Consider the following 19,919-nt stretch of genomic DNA (forward strand, 5'->3'; position numbering starts at 1 on the left):
CTTTTGGTAGATCTGCACTTCAATTTTCTGCATAAGGTTCAAACATTAAATAAACTAGCGATCCCTGAGGTGGCGACGCAAAACAGAAAATTCTACTTCATGAGAGTACTATAAGAATATATATACAATGTTATAGCTTTCACACGTATTCACAGATAGGAAAATAAGAGAAAAATAAGAGAGATGTATGCCAATTATTTGAAATTAAATTTGCGGGTGTTTTAGGCAAGGGGGGTACGAGTCGGCTCTCTAGGTATTCCTTCCTCTATGGTACCAGGCTTGAGATAAAATTCCCATACAAGTTCTCGATAATTTGTATGGGTTCCATTTTAGCTCAGATAAATTTTTTCGATAATGTCAACGAAAATTATCAAAACAAACAAACCTATCAACAAATCTATTACATTTTTCCATTTCCATTTCTTCTTCTACAAAATAACGGCCAAAACAAAAATATGTATCTCTTCTCCTTTAATTTTGTTTTCTCTCCTTTTCTATCACAAACTGTCAAACCACCAACAAACAAGTTTTTTTTTTTTTTGCTGTCATGTTGGCTTGACACATTCCAAAGCAAGAGAAGAAGAAAACTAGAATTTATTTTATTTTTTTCCTTTATTAAAAATTTGTTTTTCTTGGTTTTACTTTTGTACAATTTAATTTAAAACATTCCCTATTTTATTTAAGAAAAAAACTATTTGTTTTTATTTACATGAACTTACATTTTCTTAACAAAAGAAATACAACTCAAACAATAATGAATCCATAAAAAAAAAATGGCCCAAATAATCACGAAACAAAAACACCCCTTCGTCGTCGTCCCTGAACTGAAAGTGAAAAGAATTTTTGTTATTTTCAACATATTTATTTAAGAACATTTATTTTTTATATGATCTACTTTTATTTATAAAATATACTCCATTTATAATGCATCACCACCATCATCAACATCGTCGTCGAAAGAAACGCCCAAACTATGGAACTCGCACCGTCGAGGTCAGTCGTGGCTTCAATGGTTTCGGTTTCACAATCTCCGGCCAACAGCCGTGCATTCTTTCATGCATTGTAGCTAATTCGCCAGCCGATCAGGCAGGTCTCCGTGCTGGAGACTTTCTTATTTCAGTAAATAATTTGAATGTATCAAAATTGCCTCATGAAACTGTCGTTCAGTTAATTGGCAATTCCTTTGGTAGTATTAAAATGCAAATTGCTGAAAATTACTTCTCAGATAGTTCTGATGAGGAGAATGCTATTCAGCATATGAATCGGGGTAAACCCAGTTATTTGCATCATAAATTAAAAATGAATCGATTGAGAACATCGCCACAAAAGCATCGTGAAGGTGCGGGGACGAGTGGCGGGTGTAGGGAGCAGGCTTTGCGTCCTGTTATTGAAGATATTCCCTTACCTGCTTCGCTATCCTCGTCTGCTTCTCATAATATCATTCATTCGCCAAATGCAAGCACTTCCAAAGACATCTCGAATGTCAGTGCAATGGTTCGAGTGAATTTGGAACAAGAGAATCTCAATGGAGTGACTTTAGAATACAGAGCAATTGTCGGTTACTTGGGTACAATTGAAATGCCTAAACAAATTGCAATAAGTTCAAAACTCCAGACAGTAAGGAGTTGCATTCGAAAATTGCGCCAAGAAAAGCGCAATCCAACAACTGTCTTAATGACGATTTTGCCCAATTGCTTGACTTTACAAAGTTCTAATGCCACAATCTTGGCTACATATCCTTCGTCTCGACTTAACTACGTTAGTTCGTCGTCTGAAAGTGAAAATCGCTTTTTTGGCTTAGTCACTAGTGCAATCTATTCATCGAATTGTGATGATGACGAACAAGAGCCAAATGGAGCTCAAAAAGATGTTTCAATATCGAATAGTTGCCATGTATTTGTTGTCGATACGAAAATCTGCGAACACAATGTACATGAACAGCGAGCGGCTGAATTTCGTATAACATGCACCAAAGATCCTATATCGAATTTGTGCTTGGAGTTTCCAAATAACTCGGAGTATGTGGTGAATTTGATTAGGAGCATGTATACTATGAGAATATTGCCTCCAGCTGCAAGGAATCCTGGAAGGAATGCAGAGGCTAATAGACAGCCTCAGGATGTGCAAGCGCACTCGCCACAGCCGAGTAATCATAGTGAAGTCACTACAACATCGTCGAATTCAGATTCTGGAATTGGATTCCATAATGATTGTACGAATATATCGGATCGGATTTTAGTAGTTGACTTCCCGGGAATCCATGTGATGCCGAATCGGGTTGGAAATGTGGGAGCCTGCGCCCGGCCGGCAGCAATATTTAATAATATCGAACAGAGCAATCCTCAGGTGGATACACGACTTACAGTTCGGGCAATGCCAGATCCTAAGGCTGCCGCAACACCACCTTTGCCTAAAACTGCTCCTCCTCAATGTTATAATGGACCGAATTTATTAGCTAGTTTAGATTTAATTAAAAGTCCAATATCTAGCTTAGTAGCGACAAGATCATGTGATGATGTATTGTCTCTAATGGATCGTCAACCAAATCGAAGATCATTACAAATGTCGATGGATGATATATCGATACATTCTAGTTCTCATCATCATGGATATGATAATGTATCAGGCAGATCACCAATTAAAGATCATGTTTTTATTCCACCATTGCCAACGGGACCGAAACAAAGTAAAAAATCAAAACAAACTCCTTATGAAGATGGATGTTGTTTTCTAAAAGACTCACGCTCATTCCATATAAATAAATTGAGTCCTAAAGTTTATGGGATGATGGAGACGAAAGGCAATTCGGCAAGTGTAGAGAATTTGGCTTCGGATGGCTGTGCTCGAAAATCACTTGGTTTTTCGAAAAACGAACGAAATGTAGATGGTAATCAAAATGCGGATGATTTTGAAACTTGGGGTAGTTTACAAAATATTCACAAGACGGAGAATTATCATAGATCATCACCGAAGAAGACAACAATTTTGGAAGCTACTTATAGTGAGCCAGATTTGGGGGTAAGTGAAATTGTTTTCTTATTAAATTTAAACATTTTGAATATACTTTTCTAAAGAAATCTGTTTTGAAATGAATATATAACTAAATTACCTTTGAACTTAGTTTAAGACAGTATTTATTCGGACCTCTTTAGTTGCCATTTGATGTGCCTCATCAAATATTTGAACTACTAGAGACGGTTTTTTATCAATAAAAGGAAACATTCATGGCTGTTCTGATTTCCATTCGAATTCAATTTTCTCTCGTTTTCGAACTTTTGCTGCTCCAAACACATTCAAACACATTTTGTGGATTCATAGGTGTTCCGAAAAACGAACGGAGAAGTTTTTGCCGATTTCAATCCGGGTAGCAATTACAAATTTATTCATAATGAATTACCCTACATAAACACATAACCTCGAAAAATTACGTTTTTTGGCATTTTCTAACGGTATTATTTCAAAAACGGAGGCCAATTAAACTTTTCTGACTTGCGGTTCGAGTACATCAAAAACCTCTAGAAAAGTACATCTTGACTCTTGTGGCAAAAAAAAGTTAAATTTTGTTGACCAGTGTAATTTATTTAGATTAGACTTTCTATCAACCAATATTTAATAATCAGGCAAATGTATAAAAGTTCTCACACTGGCACTATTAAGTATCAGCCGATAAAATAGTTTCCTTTGATACACAATTTTCTACAAACAAAATATTCCTGATCTAGTCGACGGTTTAGTGGGCCGAGTGCAACCTAACCCGACCCAACGATCTGTCTAAATAATCTTATTTCAACATCCATGAATTTGTTTCTTAAATAAAGGATACAAAAGAATAGAGCAAAAAAGTTTCACTGAAATCTTATCCACCTGCATTCACGGCATACAAATTTCGATGACCGAATTCTTAAAAAATCAACTTTGTTTTATGATAAAAATTTTATGCTCAAATGTTCGCTTTAGCTATAATTTGTCGGTTGATGAACGGTCAGAGCACAAAAATGTATATTTTTCAATTTACCACAAAACCCCAAAAATTAGTACTAGAATAACGTTCCTCGAAATGGTGGTGATCTCTTCAAAACGACTTTAGGGGTCTAGAAATAGTATCAATGTGAATGATATTATGTATGTTATTATACTAAGATAATAGGTCTTAAATAAATCAAATATAACTTTGTTTCTTGGGGCAGAGACCGATTTCTACAAAAAAATGCTTTTAGGCACGTCCGAAACACTTAGGCCATAAGTAATTTTTTCTTTTGTTTTCTTGATAAAAGTGTATATTACAGCCATACTTAGATAAGATACAGAGTAAAAATACCTAAAAAATGCAAAATTATGAGTGTTAGACTACATTATTTATTCAGATTCTAAGAGCGTTCCCGGAAATGACGTTTTGACCTTAATTTATTTTTATTTTTTATGTAACAAAGTAAAACGAAATATTTTTTAGATTATTGATTATAATACAATTACAATTTTGATTATAATACAAAAAAATTTAAGCTAACTATACCCCAAAACAAGCGTTCCCGGAATGACGGTTAATTGAAGTACGCTTCTTAAAAATGAAACTAAAACTGCCTTCTTACATACATTTTATAATATATTTATCCATAAAAATAGGTTTGGAATGATAAATCTATATAAAATCAACTTTAAAAACTGCTTGCAGCACCCTTTTGTACGTTAGATGATTAAAATTTGCTACTTTAAGAAATGTGGGTTTTATGCGTAATTTATCTTGGAACAACTTTTATTAATGTATAGAAAATAACAAAACTTAATTTTTTTGTAAGAGATGTACCAATTTATAAAGAGTATTGTGTATAATGTTGTATTAAAGAAGAAATATTCAAAAATAATTGACTTTAATGTGGTTTTAAGTCATTTGAATATCAGTTTTTGAGTTATGGACATGTCTGTTGTGTATATTAGATGCAATAAAAAAGAAATGGAAACTTTTCTAACCGAAACAAATATATTCGTAGATGCGTGCCTACTATTTGAATTGGTAAAATAGAAAAAAAGTTTAGAGGCCATAACAAAGATGGAAATTGTTTTAATATATTTTATGAGAGTGTTGTTTAATAGTTATAATTCCAAAAGGAATAAAAACTTGAGGGCATTCCTTCAAAATCACCATACTAGATACAAAAAATATTTTCATAAAACATGCTAAATAAATCCATTATTATCTTATAAGTATGCAGAGATAAAATAGGAGTGCACGTCGGAACACGTAGAAGTTACCCTCAACTTGTTTAGATATCTTGTAACAGAGAAAGGTCCTTCGTTTTCTCCGGTCTTTTCTTCTTCAACTAAAAATGATGTTTTTATTCTAAAAAAGGAACTAAGAACGGTACGACTTCGAAAATGTTTTGTTGTCCTCAAGTTGATAGAACGTAAAAGTAAATCCGAAAGGAAATCAGAACAACCGTTTTTAATTTGCACGGATTTAATTTTCGTTTCCGTTTTCAAATTTTAACGAATATTAGAACAGCCGTGATTGATTGATTTCATGGTGTCCGCTAATCTGGAAAGTCAGGGAAATTCAGGGAATACAGTTTCTATGTCTTACCGGACATGAGGCCTTAAAAGCACTGATCATCGATCTTTTAAAGCTTATTACCTTTGTCTCAAGATCCGCAATCATATCTGTACTCAAATTAGGTATGTAGTGTAGCTTTGCACCAAAAATTTGATATTTGTAATAATAATTATGTACATACATATGTATAATCAAATAAACACTCACCTCGTTCGTTGATCTCAGAACTGGTCATGTCACCCAAAGAGTAGGCTTGTCTTCATTGTAATGGCTTGAGATGTCAGCCTACGTACTTCTTCCGGTAGTGACTGCTGGTCATGTCCCATCTACACCGAGATCAACAGTAAGCCTTGTATATATCAAAAGGAAGAAACTTCTTTTGTTAACTTAATGATACTTTGTTATTATGTACTTCATTGCAGAATCTCATCCTAACACAAAAGCAGAAAAAAGTGACCTAATATGAGAACTTTAATATATACAAAATTAACAAAAAAAAAAGGCTAGCACCACTATTATTTTCTCCATACAATTATTTAATTTAAATGCACAAGTGCCTCTAATTTCGCATGTTGCCACAATGACTAGAATTGTTTCATATACGAATACCCGAGAATCAAGCATTATAATGCTTTGCCGAGAATGAAGCATTATAATGCTTTCGAAGCTTTACTTGTATTATAAATTAAAAAAAAGTTGCTCTCTTATCTTGAGCTGATAACTGGAAATCGCATATCGCATGGTGGGTTTTTGGTGAGGTCCACATTTACAAATTGATATTTCAGCAGTTCGCTGTGGCTATTTATACTCTACATTAGTATAAAACTACTTCTATTGAATTTACGGAACACTGAATAGGTCGGGAAATTATATTAATACTTCCTTCAACTCATCTGTTAATTTTGTACGAAAATTACTTTACAGAAAATAAAACTTTACTCTCAGTTTTTTCATCTTAATGTGAACTTGCAAAAAACAAAAAATCATCTCCGGAAATAGATGACATCATAAGTTTAAGTTATCCCCTTTTATAATACCTTTTTGTTATTTTTTTAAGTTCAGTTGTAGCTTAAAGCGGAATTATAACCCCGCTTGTAAAGTAAAAACAAAAATTGTCACATTCGACAATAGAACGCGGCGTCATTTAATTCACTTAATTTGTGCCAATTAATCGTGAACAAATGTATCTAATAGAAAACTGAAATGCAGACCTAATTTGTAGGTCGTGCTTGAATGTAATTTACTGACCGTACATCGTTCGTTAGCTAAGTCAATCATTTATAAATTGAACGACGAGCCTGAGTAGCTCTCTCGCTTGCATACCAAGTGTATTTGTATATCAAATTTTTTTTTTTTTTTTGTGTTATCATTTTTATTTAGTGAATTGAAGAATTTCGAAAAAAGATCTTAGATTATCATAAATTATCTTATCTCTTCTTAAGTTCACATTTCGTTTGGAATTTGTTTTGAAATAACTTAAAATTGTCAATCAAAACAAGACGTACGTTGCAACTACTTAAATGTTTTTATCAAAAGCTTTCATGTGAAGTGAAATTTTTTGTATCGAATAATAAAGCAACAACAACAAAATTTGAAAAAAGTCATTGAATGAAGGAAATGATTTAAAGTTGATGTGTAAAAAGCGTATTTAATACTTGTACAAAATTGATGTATGAGTTTAAAAGTTGAATACAAAAAAAAAAATCAAGTGTATGTGGGTGTTAAGGGCGGAAGTGCCTGCATCTGGGAATATCACATCAAGCGAAATGTCATTTAATAATATGCTTGAGCTAGTTTGTGGATTATACTCTGAGGACAACCATACGGTAAGCTGTGACAAATTTTAGTCTAACTTTGGTATTTGCCATGAAATGTGATATATATTTTCAAAACAATCATAATATTATTTGGTGTTATTATTCTTAGTACGTATTTAATTAATTCGATTACCATTTTAAGTACACTTAAGGCACATACAACAAGTGCTTGGTAAATAAAAGAATCGAAAAAAAAACTGTTGCAACATTTGTGTAACTCTAACTAACAAGTTTTCGTTGGGTTGTTTTTTTTACACATATGTACATAAAATCTCTGACTTCTTTTTGTGTGTTATAAAGCATCTATTAATTGATATTTCAAAAAGTAACATTAATATTATACGTTAAAACTTACCGTTAAATGCTCATAAGCTTTGACGTTATGTTTAGTTAGTCTTCAATTGCGAGACAGTTTTTATTTTTAACATTTTTACCAAGGCTATTTTAATATAATGGCATCAAAACGAACTTATTTATAATTCCACTATAAATTTAAAATTTAATTTAAAACAGTACGTCAAAGTTAGTGAAAATAAAATGCACGATTGGGGTCGCACGTTCTTGCTCTTATGGTAAAAGTTAATGTTAAAGCTTTTTACTGAACAAAATTAGGGAAAATTGATATTTTTAAAAAATTCCATAAGTAGTCTAAGAAAAATAAAATCTGTTTTTATTATTAATTAAATATCGTTTTAAATGATCTTTTACACAAAACCAAGTATGCAATTTGATTTCTTGCATAAAAAAAATTCGAAAATCGTTAGAGCCGTTTTTTAAAAAAAAATAATTTAATTTAAAATAAATAATATACAAATTTTCTGAAATTTTTCAAAAAAAAAGTTGGTATGCTATTTTTAAGACAATATTATTCAACACATGAACACTAAATTTCGATAAAATTCATCAACCCGTTTTCAAAAAGTCAATTTTTCGAAAAATAATTTTTAAATATTTTTTAAAAATCAAAAAATATGTTTTTTTTTTGAAAAAATATTAAAATTTTTATATAACGATTGTTTCAAAGTTTCTGTGTAAAAATTTTGGTCGAAATCTGCTTTTTCGTTTACGAGAAATTCATAAATCAAAATAAACGTTATATGGCCGGTACCGTTAATAATGGTACAAAAAATATTTTTTTATTGCCAAAGGAATATTTTATCTGTAACACTACACCTTTTATGGTGAGTAAAAATTATCATATCATAAGAACTGAGAAAAATTCAAACAAGCAAAAAAAAAATAAATATGAAATGACATAACCTCAAAAATATTTCCCTCACAGAAAAAACATCAAAATAATAGTTTGAATCAATACGCGTTTTCCAGAATGGCGAATTTCGCCAAAGGGTGATGTTTCGAAATCTAAGACTTTAACTTTTTTAATATACATAAATATAATATCCTTTATTTCGTTCCACAAAATGCCTGTTTTTTTACTTGCGATAGAGGTACTATAGCACTATTGGGCAAGTTTAGGATTCGTAAAAAAAATCGGTATAGACATTACACGAAAGCTTTCTGGTACATATCCTACGATTGAGCAAATAATATCCTATATTATAAAATAATTGATAAATAATTGATAAGGGATGAGGAGTAATTTTAAGAATAATATAGAATGGAGCAATTGCTAAAAAAATGATATCAACGAAATGTACAAAAATGAGTAAATTGCTGCCATGGCAATTTTTTTCAAATTCATAATCAGTACTTTTCTTGTTTGAAATTATTTTCTTAGCCCTGATTTTTCAATCGTCAGTTAGACTATCAGAAGAATAAATTTCAATATAAAAAAAAACTTTTATTCCTAGGAATAGGCTCTATCTGAGGTTTATCTGACTATTGAAAAATTGGCCCTTAATTATTTAATTTATTTAACATTATAAATTATTTCAGTCAAGAATCACTTAGCTGGGAATCACCTACATAGCCATATCGCCATTAAAAATGTTGAATTGATCTTTAAAACTTCAATAAGTAAAGTATTGGGTTACCTTTTTACCCACTCAACCTCATTATCATAATACATTTTGTCAAACTACTAAGGGGTAAGGGCTCTCCAACAGTGGTAGTTTAAGTAAAATATGTATCATAATACAATTTTCCAACAAACAATAAGGTCTCAACGGTTTTTTTTAATCAATCAGAAAAGAAAAAAAAACATTAAATTGCACTCACTTCCCATGACCATTCTCTCTTACCAACAAAAAGAACAAAAGAAACAAAACTAAAGAAAAGAATAGGGAGATCATTTAAATCCATTTTCATTCCATAGGGGTTTTCAGGTTCGCTTGTTTAAATAATGCAGTGAAGGTACACAAGAAAGCACCTGTTTTAAGCAACATGCTACTATCATTAAACATATAATGTAGGTAACCGGCACTGACCTATGCATGTATTTTAGGATCGAGACCACTATCCCTTCTCCATAAACAGTTTACCTTTCTATATAAGTAAAACTCAAATATTTTTTTTGGGTCTGTTGCATAATAGTTGACGTATGTATATGACTTTTATTATCAATAATTTCATTGATTGATACGATTTTTTTTTTCTTTTTCAAAAATCCGATAAGATGTTAATTAAATGTACATATTTTGTTCTCAAAAATGCCTGAATAATGGTTATTAAAAACAAAAATTAATCAATGCTGATGTCACTACATTATTTGTTATTATTATAGTATGTAGAAGATAACAATTTTTTTTTCAAATATCTATGCTATGACGCATGTTAGTCATATAATACACATTCTTCAATGTTTTATTTCTATAGAAAAGGGTTTCTACTCGTCTCGTCACAAGGGGTTGATGATTAACTTCCGTTTTCTTATGGAAACGACGGCGACAGTGCTATCTTGTTGTTTTCAAGTATTTAGTTCCTCTAATTAAGGTTTTGACGATTTAATTTAATGAGTTAATAAAATGTGTAAAAGCCAAATAAGACTCTCGAAATGTTGGTATTTCTTCAATACTGATAGTTTTTATTTTGAAATTAAATAATGTCTTTGTCTATGTTTATTTGTTTTAAACTTATTTTTTGTAACCTATATTTTGGACTTTGAGATTAAAGGCGTCACAACTCAAAAGCTATATCTTTAAATTAATGACTTAGATAAGAACCAAATATTTTATCAAGTTTTCAAATTCTTTTGTCATTTAAATCTGTTGTTACCGAGGTTACCCACCTTAGTTATGTATGTTATAACTAAGTTGACTCGCTTTTAATCCAACTTTGCCAAAAGAAAGGTGAGGGTTATGATTTGAATTTGACAGTTTTGACTAAGAGTATTATTTAGAGGGGAAATAGAAACAAATTACACTGTGCAAGTTTTTCCAAAAAAAATTTTGATACAAGTGCGCTGTTGACTGCTCCTCCCTATTTCGGAATTGAGAAATCGATTGGCATCATTAGTTTTTTGATTTATCGGTACGACTTTGAACAAAATTTTTTTTTGTTTTCAATAATTTTAAGCATTTTGCCCGGTTTAAAGTCATTTTTCTTGTTTATATTGGTATTTATTCTGCTCAAACTTTATTTACTACTACTGAATCTTAATTTAATTACAAATATAAAAAAGCATTTTTGTCTCAATTTCTCTAATGAATTTGACAAAAACTGTGTGTAACCCCTCACATGTGATTCTACCTGTCATAGAACCGTTTTCTTGATTTCTCACTTTCTTGCAAACGACTCACTCTATTTTAACGAAGATGCGTATTATTAAACTAATTTCATTTTTTTTTTGAAAATAAATTTTTTGAAGACAGGAATTTTATTCAAATTTTGTTTTTATGTGTCGGTTTTAAAATTTTTTTAGAAATGCATAAAACTTTTTTTTTTTTTGAAAAATGTTTAAAATTTTTTGTTAAACGGTTTAAGAATCTAATTTTTTTTTCTTAAAATTCTTTATTGTACAAGAAATCAAATGGTATACTTCTTTTGGAGTTCAAAACCTATGTATTTAAAAGATGTTTTCACAAAATTAAAGGCAAATTCTTTGTTTTTTTTTTTTAAATATTTTTCTCTAAAATTAAATTAAAATTATGCTTTACATAAAGAGTTATCATAAGAGCAATTATAGGTTTTTGATGTATGTATGTATGATCGGAGCTGTTTCTTAGGTCTTCCAAGTATTGCCTGCTTAAGTCTTCATTGACTACCTACCGGAAAGCTCTTTCTAATGTAAAAGCATACTTGACCTCCTTTAGCTTCAAATTCCTGGGGTCTGTTTCGGAGCTTACTACATCAACTACATCAGCTACATTTACTACATCAGCAACCTCAAAAGCCAATAGTTGAGTCAGATTCAATGTCGGCAAACACTTGTTGTGGTTTTAATAGTGCAAATGTTCAAAAAAGTGCTGCGGAAAGTCCAATAGGCCGCCGAAACTAATGTTTAAAGTCATTGATGTAGTTGATGTAAACAATGTTGTAAGCTGTGAAATAGGCCACTGCTCTTTGCTAAACTAACATTATATTCTACAAACATACATGTTTGTACACTTAAGATATACAATTTTCTTACACATAGCTTTCATACAAATAGCATAGCATACAAATATTTACGTTTTTAATAAAGAAAATTACAAAGTATCTTTTTTACGTTCTTGAGTTGCAAATTTTGTTCTTAACATTCAACTCTCCGTCTACAGGTAGGATGTAATTATTTCAAGATAGATCTACATGAGGATTAATTTTTGTTATAACTGCGATCAGTGTAAAATATTTTATTTTTACTTTCGTCAAGCATTTATAATTTACCAAAAAACTCGCACTGCATGATATTAACAAACTGTGTGATACTTTTACTAAGGATATAATTTTACTTTGTAAAAAAGCATGAGAATTTAGTGCAACATCTTGGCATTTTGGAAGGAAGTTCATATACATTATGTACACATAAATTAGAACCCCCCAAGATGAGGGCTATTCATGATTAACTAAAAACAGGTGATCCATAACCATTACCCGCCAAAATACACTTGTCTCTTATTATTGATAAAAAAAATATGTACATACATATTTATTTAAGTATTTTATATGCTTACTCGTACCTAAGAATCAGTCAACCGATAGAATATTATACTGTCCCCTCCTTGAATTTCATACACATGTCATTATAAAATAAAAATTCCCTGCCACAACAGGCATGTTGCTGCAGTGTCTAAAGGAATCTCCTTGTCGATGTTTACAATGCGGTTCAATTAATTAGACTTTTTGTAAAAAAAAATACTTTTATTTTTAATCCAAAACATATAGTCGAGAGAAGCAAAACGTTATAGGGTTGCCGCCAACAATATCGGCATAAATATTTTTAACTAATTTTTGAAACAAATTAATTTTTCGAAATTTTGTGTTTGAAAATTTATTTTTAAAAACTATTTATTTGAATTCCTAAATTTAACAATAGACTAAATTCTAAGTTTTCTTAAAAAGTTATCTTAAAAGTTTTCTTAAAAGCACATACTATTGTTTTATGGAGTAGCGTTGTTTTTAAAATATTTTTAAAATATTGGAAATAAAAATTAAAACTATTCAACTGCCAAGAGTGTTTTTGGTTCTACAAGATGAATAAGAAATTTGGTCGCTAGTTTTAGCCCAGCTTATTCTCCTGAGTTCTCTGTTCTTATGGTCAAAAGCATCAAGTTAGCAAGTTAATTTTTTTCTAGAATGGCATAATTTGGAAAATGGCGTCAGTACAGTGTATTCACACTTTTATTTTTTATATTAAATTTAAAGTAGCCATTTAAAAAAAGAAATTTTAAAAATTGTATGCGATTTGGCACCTTTCGTATTTTTAATAGAGACTTTAAATATAATAGAGAGAAAATAAATTGGGTCTTACACCATTATTTTCAAAACTTACTTTTATTTTAAACCTCCTTTTTTAAAAACTCAGATACTTAACAATAAAAAAAATTATCTGTAAAGGAGAAATCAAACGGCATAAAAACCATTTAAATATTAATCCGAAATAATCTGCAAGGAAAAAAAAATATAAAAGATATCCTTTTTGAAAATGCATCTATTCAACCGACTCGTATTGTATCAACGAATCGAATGTACCAAATGCCGACACACACCTTATACAACCTAGGACAGCAGCACCAACTGACAAGAGAAATATAAAAAAAAAAACTATCTACACACCTGTAACCGGGAAGTATCGAAGCACGAGCTATTATACTCCCCGCACAACACAACAACCACTCTCTCTACAACACAGGTCATAATGATATCTTACGAGTTCGTCATCGTACTTTAAAACCACCTTGAGCCAGCACCAGTAACAACAACCACGAGTCACAACCACACGATTTCTATCGACTGCTTTCAGTTTACTTTACAATTTCCATCGAACGCTACCTTTATAGCGGAAATCTTTAAAAAAAAATTGATCGCGAGAAAACTATTTGTTTATAATCAATCGATTTGAAATTTAAGTATCTTATCTCATTCCATTGTATATATAAAATCGAATGTCGAAGGCGCCACCACCTTTCGCGATTCAAACTTATATTTTCTCGGTACCATCTTCTTCAGACAATTTTCTCGCAAAAAAATGCATACCTGCTGATATTTTAAAAATCACTGAATGAAATTCCGTCGAAGAAATCTTTACCCAAAATATTGTTATTTCATAGAATGTATAGAATGATTTTTTCCTATCGTTTTTAACATCGCTTTCGGAACAACAACAAAAAAATAATAAAAGTTTTTCAAAAAAAGTTCTATTTTCAAAAAAATTGCAAAACGTCATTGTGATTCATTTATTTTTGTTGCTAATTTGAATAAGACGTGCGAAACAATTGAATTTTGTGTATAACCCAAAACGAAATTAGTGTGAATGTTGGAATTTGTTGGAAATTATTATTTAAACACCCAGAGTGATAATTTTGGTTTTCGTTAAATAAATTTTGTTGTTTTTGGTTCGAAGAATTTTCGAAGGAAGACGCTAATGATGATCATTTGTAAGCATATTAATTTTATTTTTCTCTATACTTTTTAAAAATGAATTTCATGACCTGCGATGTACTTGAATGAGAGAATCTTTTCTCTGAAATAGCAAAAAAAATTGCGTTTTGTGTTTCTTAATTTTTAAGTGATTTTTAAATGATTTGCGATTTTCCTGATTTTAATTTTATAATCGAATGATGATGATGAAAATTGATTTCCTCTGCGGAAAGCAAATAATATATAAATTATAAATCAAATGAATATACAAACAATTACAATGTATAATATTATTGATCACGAATTGTTTCATTTTCTAAGAATTGCGACTGTGAGTGATCAATAGATCACTTATATGGGGTTTTAACGATTTGTTGTTAATCGTCTGTCGTCGATCGGTCGTCCATTCGTTCCATACAACAAAAATATTGTTATTGTCTTGGCCTTATGTTTTGTGATTTTTTTTATTTCTTTGCATAAATTAACAACAGTGACTAATCGTTACGTACGAAGATCGTCACACCTCTTTTTGTTTTTTTTTTTTTTTTTTTGTATGCAATTTATGACTGTGATGGTGATCAAATTTAGGTATTGAGACCCAGTCAAAAATTAGGTATGGTCTTTATGATGATGGTTTTATTAGTTTTTTTTTCATAAGCCCTTAGGTAGTTAAAAAAGCTTTTCCATTGAGAATTGGTTAAAAATTTAGGTACATCCGGAATAAATTGTGTTTATACTCTGTTTAGTATGCAAAAACACGCACGTCACTAATAAAACAATAACAGGTTTCTCATCAGTAGAATAGGTATTTAGTACGAGTGAGTTTATATGTGCTTATGTAGATACACAAATGTATATTTTACACTTTTAAGCTTAAGCTTTTGACAGTAGATTACAAAAAATATTAAATTGAATAATTGTTTCTTTTAGTACCTTACTTAATTTCTTATATGACCTTAATTTAATATTTTTTCTATTTATATCGCATTTTTTGCTTGCACAAAATGTTTTTTTTTTTTTGTTTTAACTTTGTTTATAGAACATAAAAATTTTTTTTAAACGAATTTTTCCCTCTAAAGAATGAAATTCCGGATCTTAAATTGTCAGAGTTCAATAAACGAAAAATTAAACATTATTATAAATTTACAAATAAACAGCTGTTTTTAATCTTCTGCTTGTTATACTTCCTTCTGGATTGAAACACTTTTATGTTTTATATCCACCATTCGGAATCTTAAAAATTCGTTTCTTTTCTTGCAAATGTTTGTGAAAAAATATTTTATCTGACGTGAATAAATTTTTTAATTGAGGATGTGATTTGCGTTTGACATAGATGCATTTTGAAGATTTCCCAACGCTTTTCAAACATGCAAATGCAGGGTTGTAAATATATAACAAAAAAATATTTTTGAAATAAAAAAAAAATTTCCATTAAACAAAACTTTATTGCAAACAAAAATATTTTGCATGAAAAAAAATGTTATTGGAAACAGAAAACATCCTATAATTTGGACTTTTGTGGTTTCCTTAAAGGAAGTTTCCTTGAGGAAGTAGTGAGACACTTCCTCAAAAGATTTTCAGGATTCTCATTCAATTGTTCTACGTTCTACAAAAGAGCACATTCGAATTTTACGAACGCATGTCGTACAGCAGCTTAAACACTTTGGCTATATATTTTTTTTTCAAGTGAGCTTTTCGAATTAAGCGGAAGTACTGATTTTTCTAAAAATGTAAACATAAAATAAAATTAAAATTGTCATAAATACTGTTACACAATTTTTATTAAAAAAAACTTTTACATGCCTTGACTTAACCCCTGCTCCTAGAAAAATGGTTTATACCCTTTTGAAAACAGTGTTTAATGTAGACAAGAACCTCATCAAACATTTTACCTTAAGGCTATATTTAAAAAAAAATTGGCCTCATAAACTTTAATCAGTTTGGGCGCCATCAGCGTCAATATAAAAAGAACTTGATTCTTAAATAACGAACGCCCTAATTAACACATCTTCGGCGGAGATCAAAATTGTTATAATTCCATAACAAATCCTATGGCGTTAGAACAATTTTACTTTCCGCAGGCAATATGTACAAGTAATGAGTAAACATTTAATTTTAGGACAATATACTTAAATTTATTTAAAAAGAAAATTCTTATTATAATGTATTGAAATGCACTTTGATTTTAACAGAGTTTCCATTTGTTTTTATTGGAAATCTAATTATTTTAAGCATATGGGATTTAAGAAGAGCATCATCTTGATTGCCTTAATTTTCTCTGTACTCATTTTATTTTTATACGAACAAGCCATTGATTTGATTTAGACCCTTAAATGAAAAAGATGCACTGCGACCTATTGTGTCCCTATTGTGTCCCCAAAACCATACGAAAATCATCAATAAATTGATTTCGTCGCGTGCGTTGATCAGTCGTCGGATAAATAAAAGAAATGCAAAACTGTTTTATTTTCAGTTTTAAGTTGCCTTTTCGGAAAAATAAACGATTTCGCTAAAAAATATGACGTTTATTTCTTAATCAGTTTTTAATTGGCTGTTAGTAACCGGTTAACGCCCTAAAAAGTTTATGTTAAGTGGTCGTTTAGCAACGTTGCTTAAATATTGAATTTGAACTAAAGAGCTGTTAGCTTGTTTAAAGTTCAACAACTTCAAAGATTCATTTATGGATGTGTCTTTAATTCTCTACTTTTTCTTCTGCGTAAACTGTCACATAAGATTTAATGTGGAACTTAAATAAAGTTTCGAGCAATAAGAAATTTAAAAAATACAAGAATAATAACAAAGGAATCCGTTAATTTTTTGTTTGTTGCTTTAAGAGACAACAATAAAATAAATAACAAGTCTAGCCTGATAGTAATTGTTGTGATCTATGAAATTAATAAAAAAAAAAAAAAACAACACAAAATAGGCCGATTAATACACGTAGGTACCCATAATGAAGGTATGTTTACCTGAGCGCCTGAGTCCAATGTACACCTAGAAAATAGAACCCTTAGAGGAAGTCTATTCAAATTGAATTTACAATGAATTCAACATACATAATTCGAGTAGTAAACCTTTTTTTTTGTAGTAACAAAATACTTCTGAGAAGTGACAACCTAAGAAGATACTTGTATAATTACAGAGACTTGATTAAAATATTTACAATTATATTCTCAAGTTCTTAAACCATTGAGTTCATAATTTGCATACAAAACAACTCTCAAATGCCTATCTACTCCTCCCGTCACATTCAAATGACACTACTTCACTTGCAACTTAACAATCAGATTTCTTTACCTATGTTGTTGTTGTTAAAAAAGAAAAACTACATCTATCTATTATACATTGAATGAATTTTTATTACGCATTCATCTCACAAATGGGCGTACCTGTGATATTACTTACTCATCGTCACATCACATGAGTTGTATGTTCAATCCGTTGCGTCGTCATCGTCATCCAAAGCGAAAAAACGCACGTGTTCATAAACATTTAGCACCTACTTGCGTTCTTCATAACTAGCAGACTTTCAATGTGAAATTCAAAAAATTTTCGGAATTGTATAAACTTATTGTGAAATTTTGATGCGCAACCCCTTTATTGCGCTCAGCGTTCTCTTCTCTCTTCCTTGGGAGATTTTTCTTATAATATATATAGACATCCGCATTGAGGATTATAGCTCAAAATAATATCTGCACTCGTACAAGTCGGAAGCACTTAAATAGAAAAGCGAAAATAAATTTTTGATATTTATTCGATCTCAGTCAGTCAAGTACATCGCATATTCCTTGAGAAATATAAATTATTTTTTAAAATTCGTATTAAATCGTTTTGTATTTTTTAATTACTGATTCAAAGATGGTAAAAGTTAATAAAACTGAACCACCAAAATTTAAATACAGGACAACACCAAAAGCCATCAAGGACTTTCAACTAAACTGTGATACAAAATCCGTGGCCATCATGGTCGAAAGATTCGTTCAGTCTATTGCAAATGTTAATGATTCCGGTAGTTTCGACACAAGTTTTGAAGTGAAAACTATTCAACCTAAACCGCAATATATCCGCCACAGATGTGTCACAGAATTAGATCGTGAAAGCCTTAATCGTTTTGTTAAAGCTTTCGAAGAGAGAAACAAAGCAGCAGCTAAGGTACAAACTTTACCAACCAAACAACAACAAAACAGTGAAAATTTAGATATAATGTCCTTAATGGCATCCACACCAAAAAAGGATACATTATCGATTTCCTTACGTCGAAAAGAATCAGCAGTATCAACGGATTCAGATATTGGTTCAAGTGATGGTGGTGGTGGTCATGATGAAAGCTCAATGAAATCACCAAAATCACCATTCTATATAAATCAGAATGATAACTTAAAAGTTCCCAGTCCAACTCAGTGCAAGTCAGCCTCAAAAGTCCTTCAATTTTTCTCATCGGCCAAAAAGAAGGTTCAAACATTGCGTACACCATCGCGATGCAGTAGTGCAACTGCTTCACCAGTCATGATGAGAGCACAGTTGGGATGTAAGCCATTGCATCATTACCACCACGATACAGATGCGGATGAAGAGGATAACGACGATGGAATATCGTTAACTAGATCGCGGAGTGCCAGTCGGAATACATCACCGGATAGTTCATTTGAAATGCAACCACCGTTAGTGCCGACTTTCAAAATCACTCCACCGCGATCTACCAAAACTCATCAGCGTAATCCAGCCTATGAATTAGCGAGAATTATCCGAGGATCGTTTCATGCTAAACGTGCTTCAGTTTCAAAACTTCGAAGATCACTAAGTGATCCAGATAGTCATCAAACAAGTGTGGATGCTGTTGCAGCAGCTGCAGCAGCCAAACAAGACGACAACAACAACAAATTTATTAAAGCTAAAAGAATCGAACAGCGGAGTGGAGTTGGAGATGCGACCATAAAGAATTTGGATGTCATTCGTGTGAGTCATTTCTAATTCAATTTTAATCTCACTCCTAAATGAATTATAAGTATATAGAGACGGTATCTATATGTTTGCCCCAATGTTTGAAAGCTTTTTTCGATTTGTGTATAAGTAGAAGGCTAAGTTTTTATGAGTATTTTAGCTTCTTTACGTTTTAGATGTTTTAAGGAAATATTTTGCTCTTGAATAAAAAAAAAATTGAAGATCACTTGTGTGATATTTTTGTAAATTTTTTGTTTTCTTCTTTTTTCAAATTTGTATTTGGTTGTTTTTCTTACTTCAGAGGTATTTCGTTCTGATGTGTATTTGTCAGATATTGTAGCATTTTACATTTCTACGAACTTGACACCGTCAGCAGAGAACCTTGAAGCTACAAAGTTTGTGCGTTAAAGATGATTTGATGATGAGCAGGTAGAAATTGGCGTAAAAACCATGAAATAAAAATGGATAATTTTTAAGATCCGAAAATTGTGTTAAAAATCAAAGTCATTAATTGTATTAAAAGTCATGACCGTAGCCTTACCTTCACTTCCCCCTTCCTGTATTAAATTTGTTTGTATATTTTAAATGCATTTTCAAAAATTGAGCTAATTAAAATGTATAATTTTGTGTTAACCGCACTCAAAATAACTCAGATG

General features: G+C 30.9%; 1 protein-coding gene and 1 long non-coding RNA gene across 7 annotated transcripts in view; one reads left to right on the forward strand and one right to left on the reverse strand.

Annotated features, from left to right (window-relative positions):
• Positions 1-718: 718 nt before the first annotated feature.
• On the reverse strand, positions 719-6,423 carry LOC129912992 (uncharacterized). 2 transcript variants are annotated; one of them, XR_008771953.1, is made up of 3 exons: positions 6,079-6,423; positions 5,756-5,979; positions 719-824 (listed from the first exon to the last, which is right to left on the reverse strand). It is a non-coding gene; the product is annotated as an uncharacterized LOC129912992 (long non-coding RNA). The 2 variants fall into 2 exon arrangements; XR_008771951.1 differs by having other exon boundaries at positions 6,059-6,423.
• Positions 818-19,919, forward strand: part of LOC129912990 (regulator of G-protein signaling loco) — a 38,972-nt gene continuing 19,870 nt past the window's right edge. For 2 of the 5 annotated variants that reach the window (XM_055991285.1, XM_055991286.1), the window contains exon 1: positions 818-3,018. In XM_055991285.1, coding sequence (XP_055847260.1) covers positions 925-3,018 — 2,094 coding nt within the window. In that variant the 5' untranslated portion in view covers positions 818-924. Of the gene's footprint in view, positions 3,019-6,960; positions 7,375-13,313; positions 14,340-17,893; positions 19,279-19,919 lie in introns of those variants that run through there. The other 3 variants (XM_055991288.1, XM_055991289.1, XM_055991287.1) reach the window with 3 other exon arrangements.

This window comes from Episyrphus balteatus, chromosome 3 (genome assembly GCF_945859705.1).
Source record: "Episyrphus balteatus chromosome 3, idEpiBalt1.1, whole genome shotgun sequence".
Classification (NCBI taxonomy): Eukaryota; Metazoa; Arthropoda; class Insecta; order Diptera; family Syrphidae; genus Episyrphus; species Episyrphus balteatus.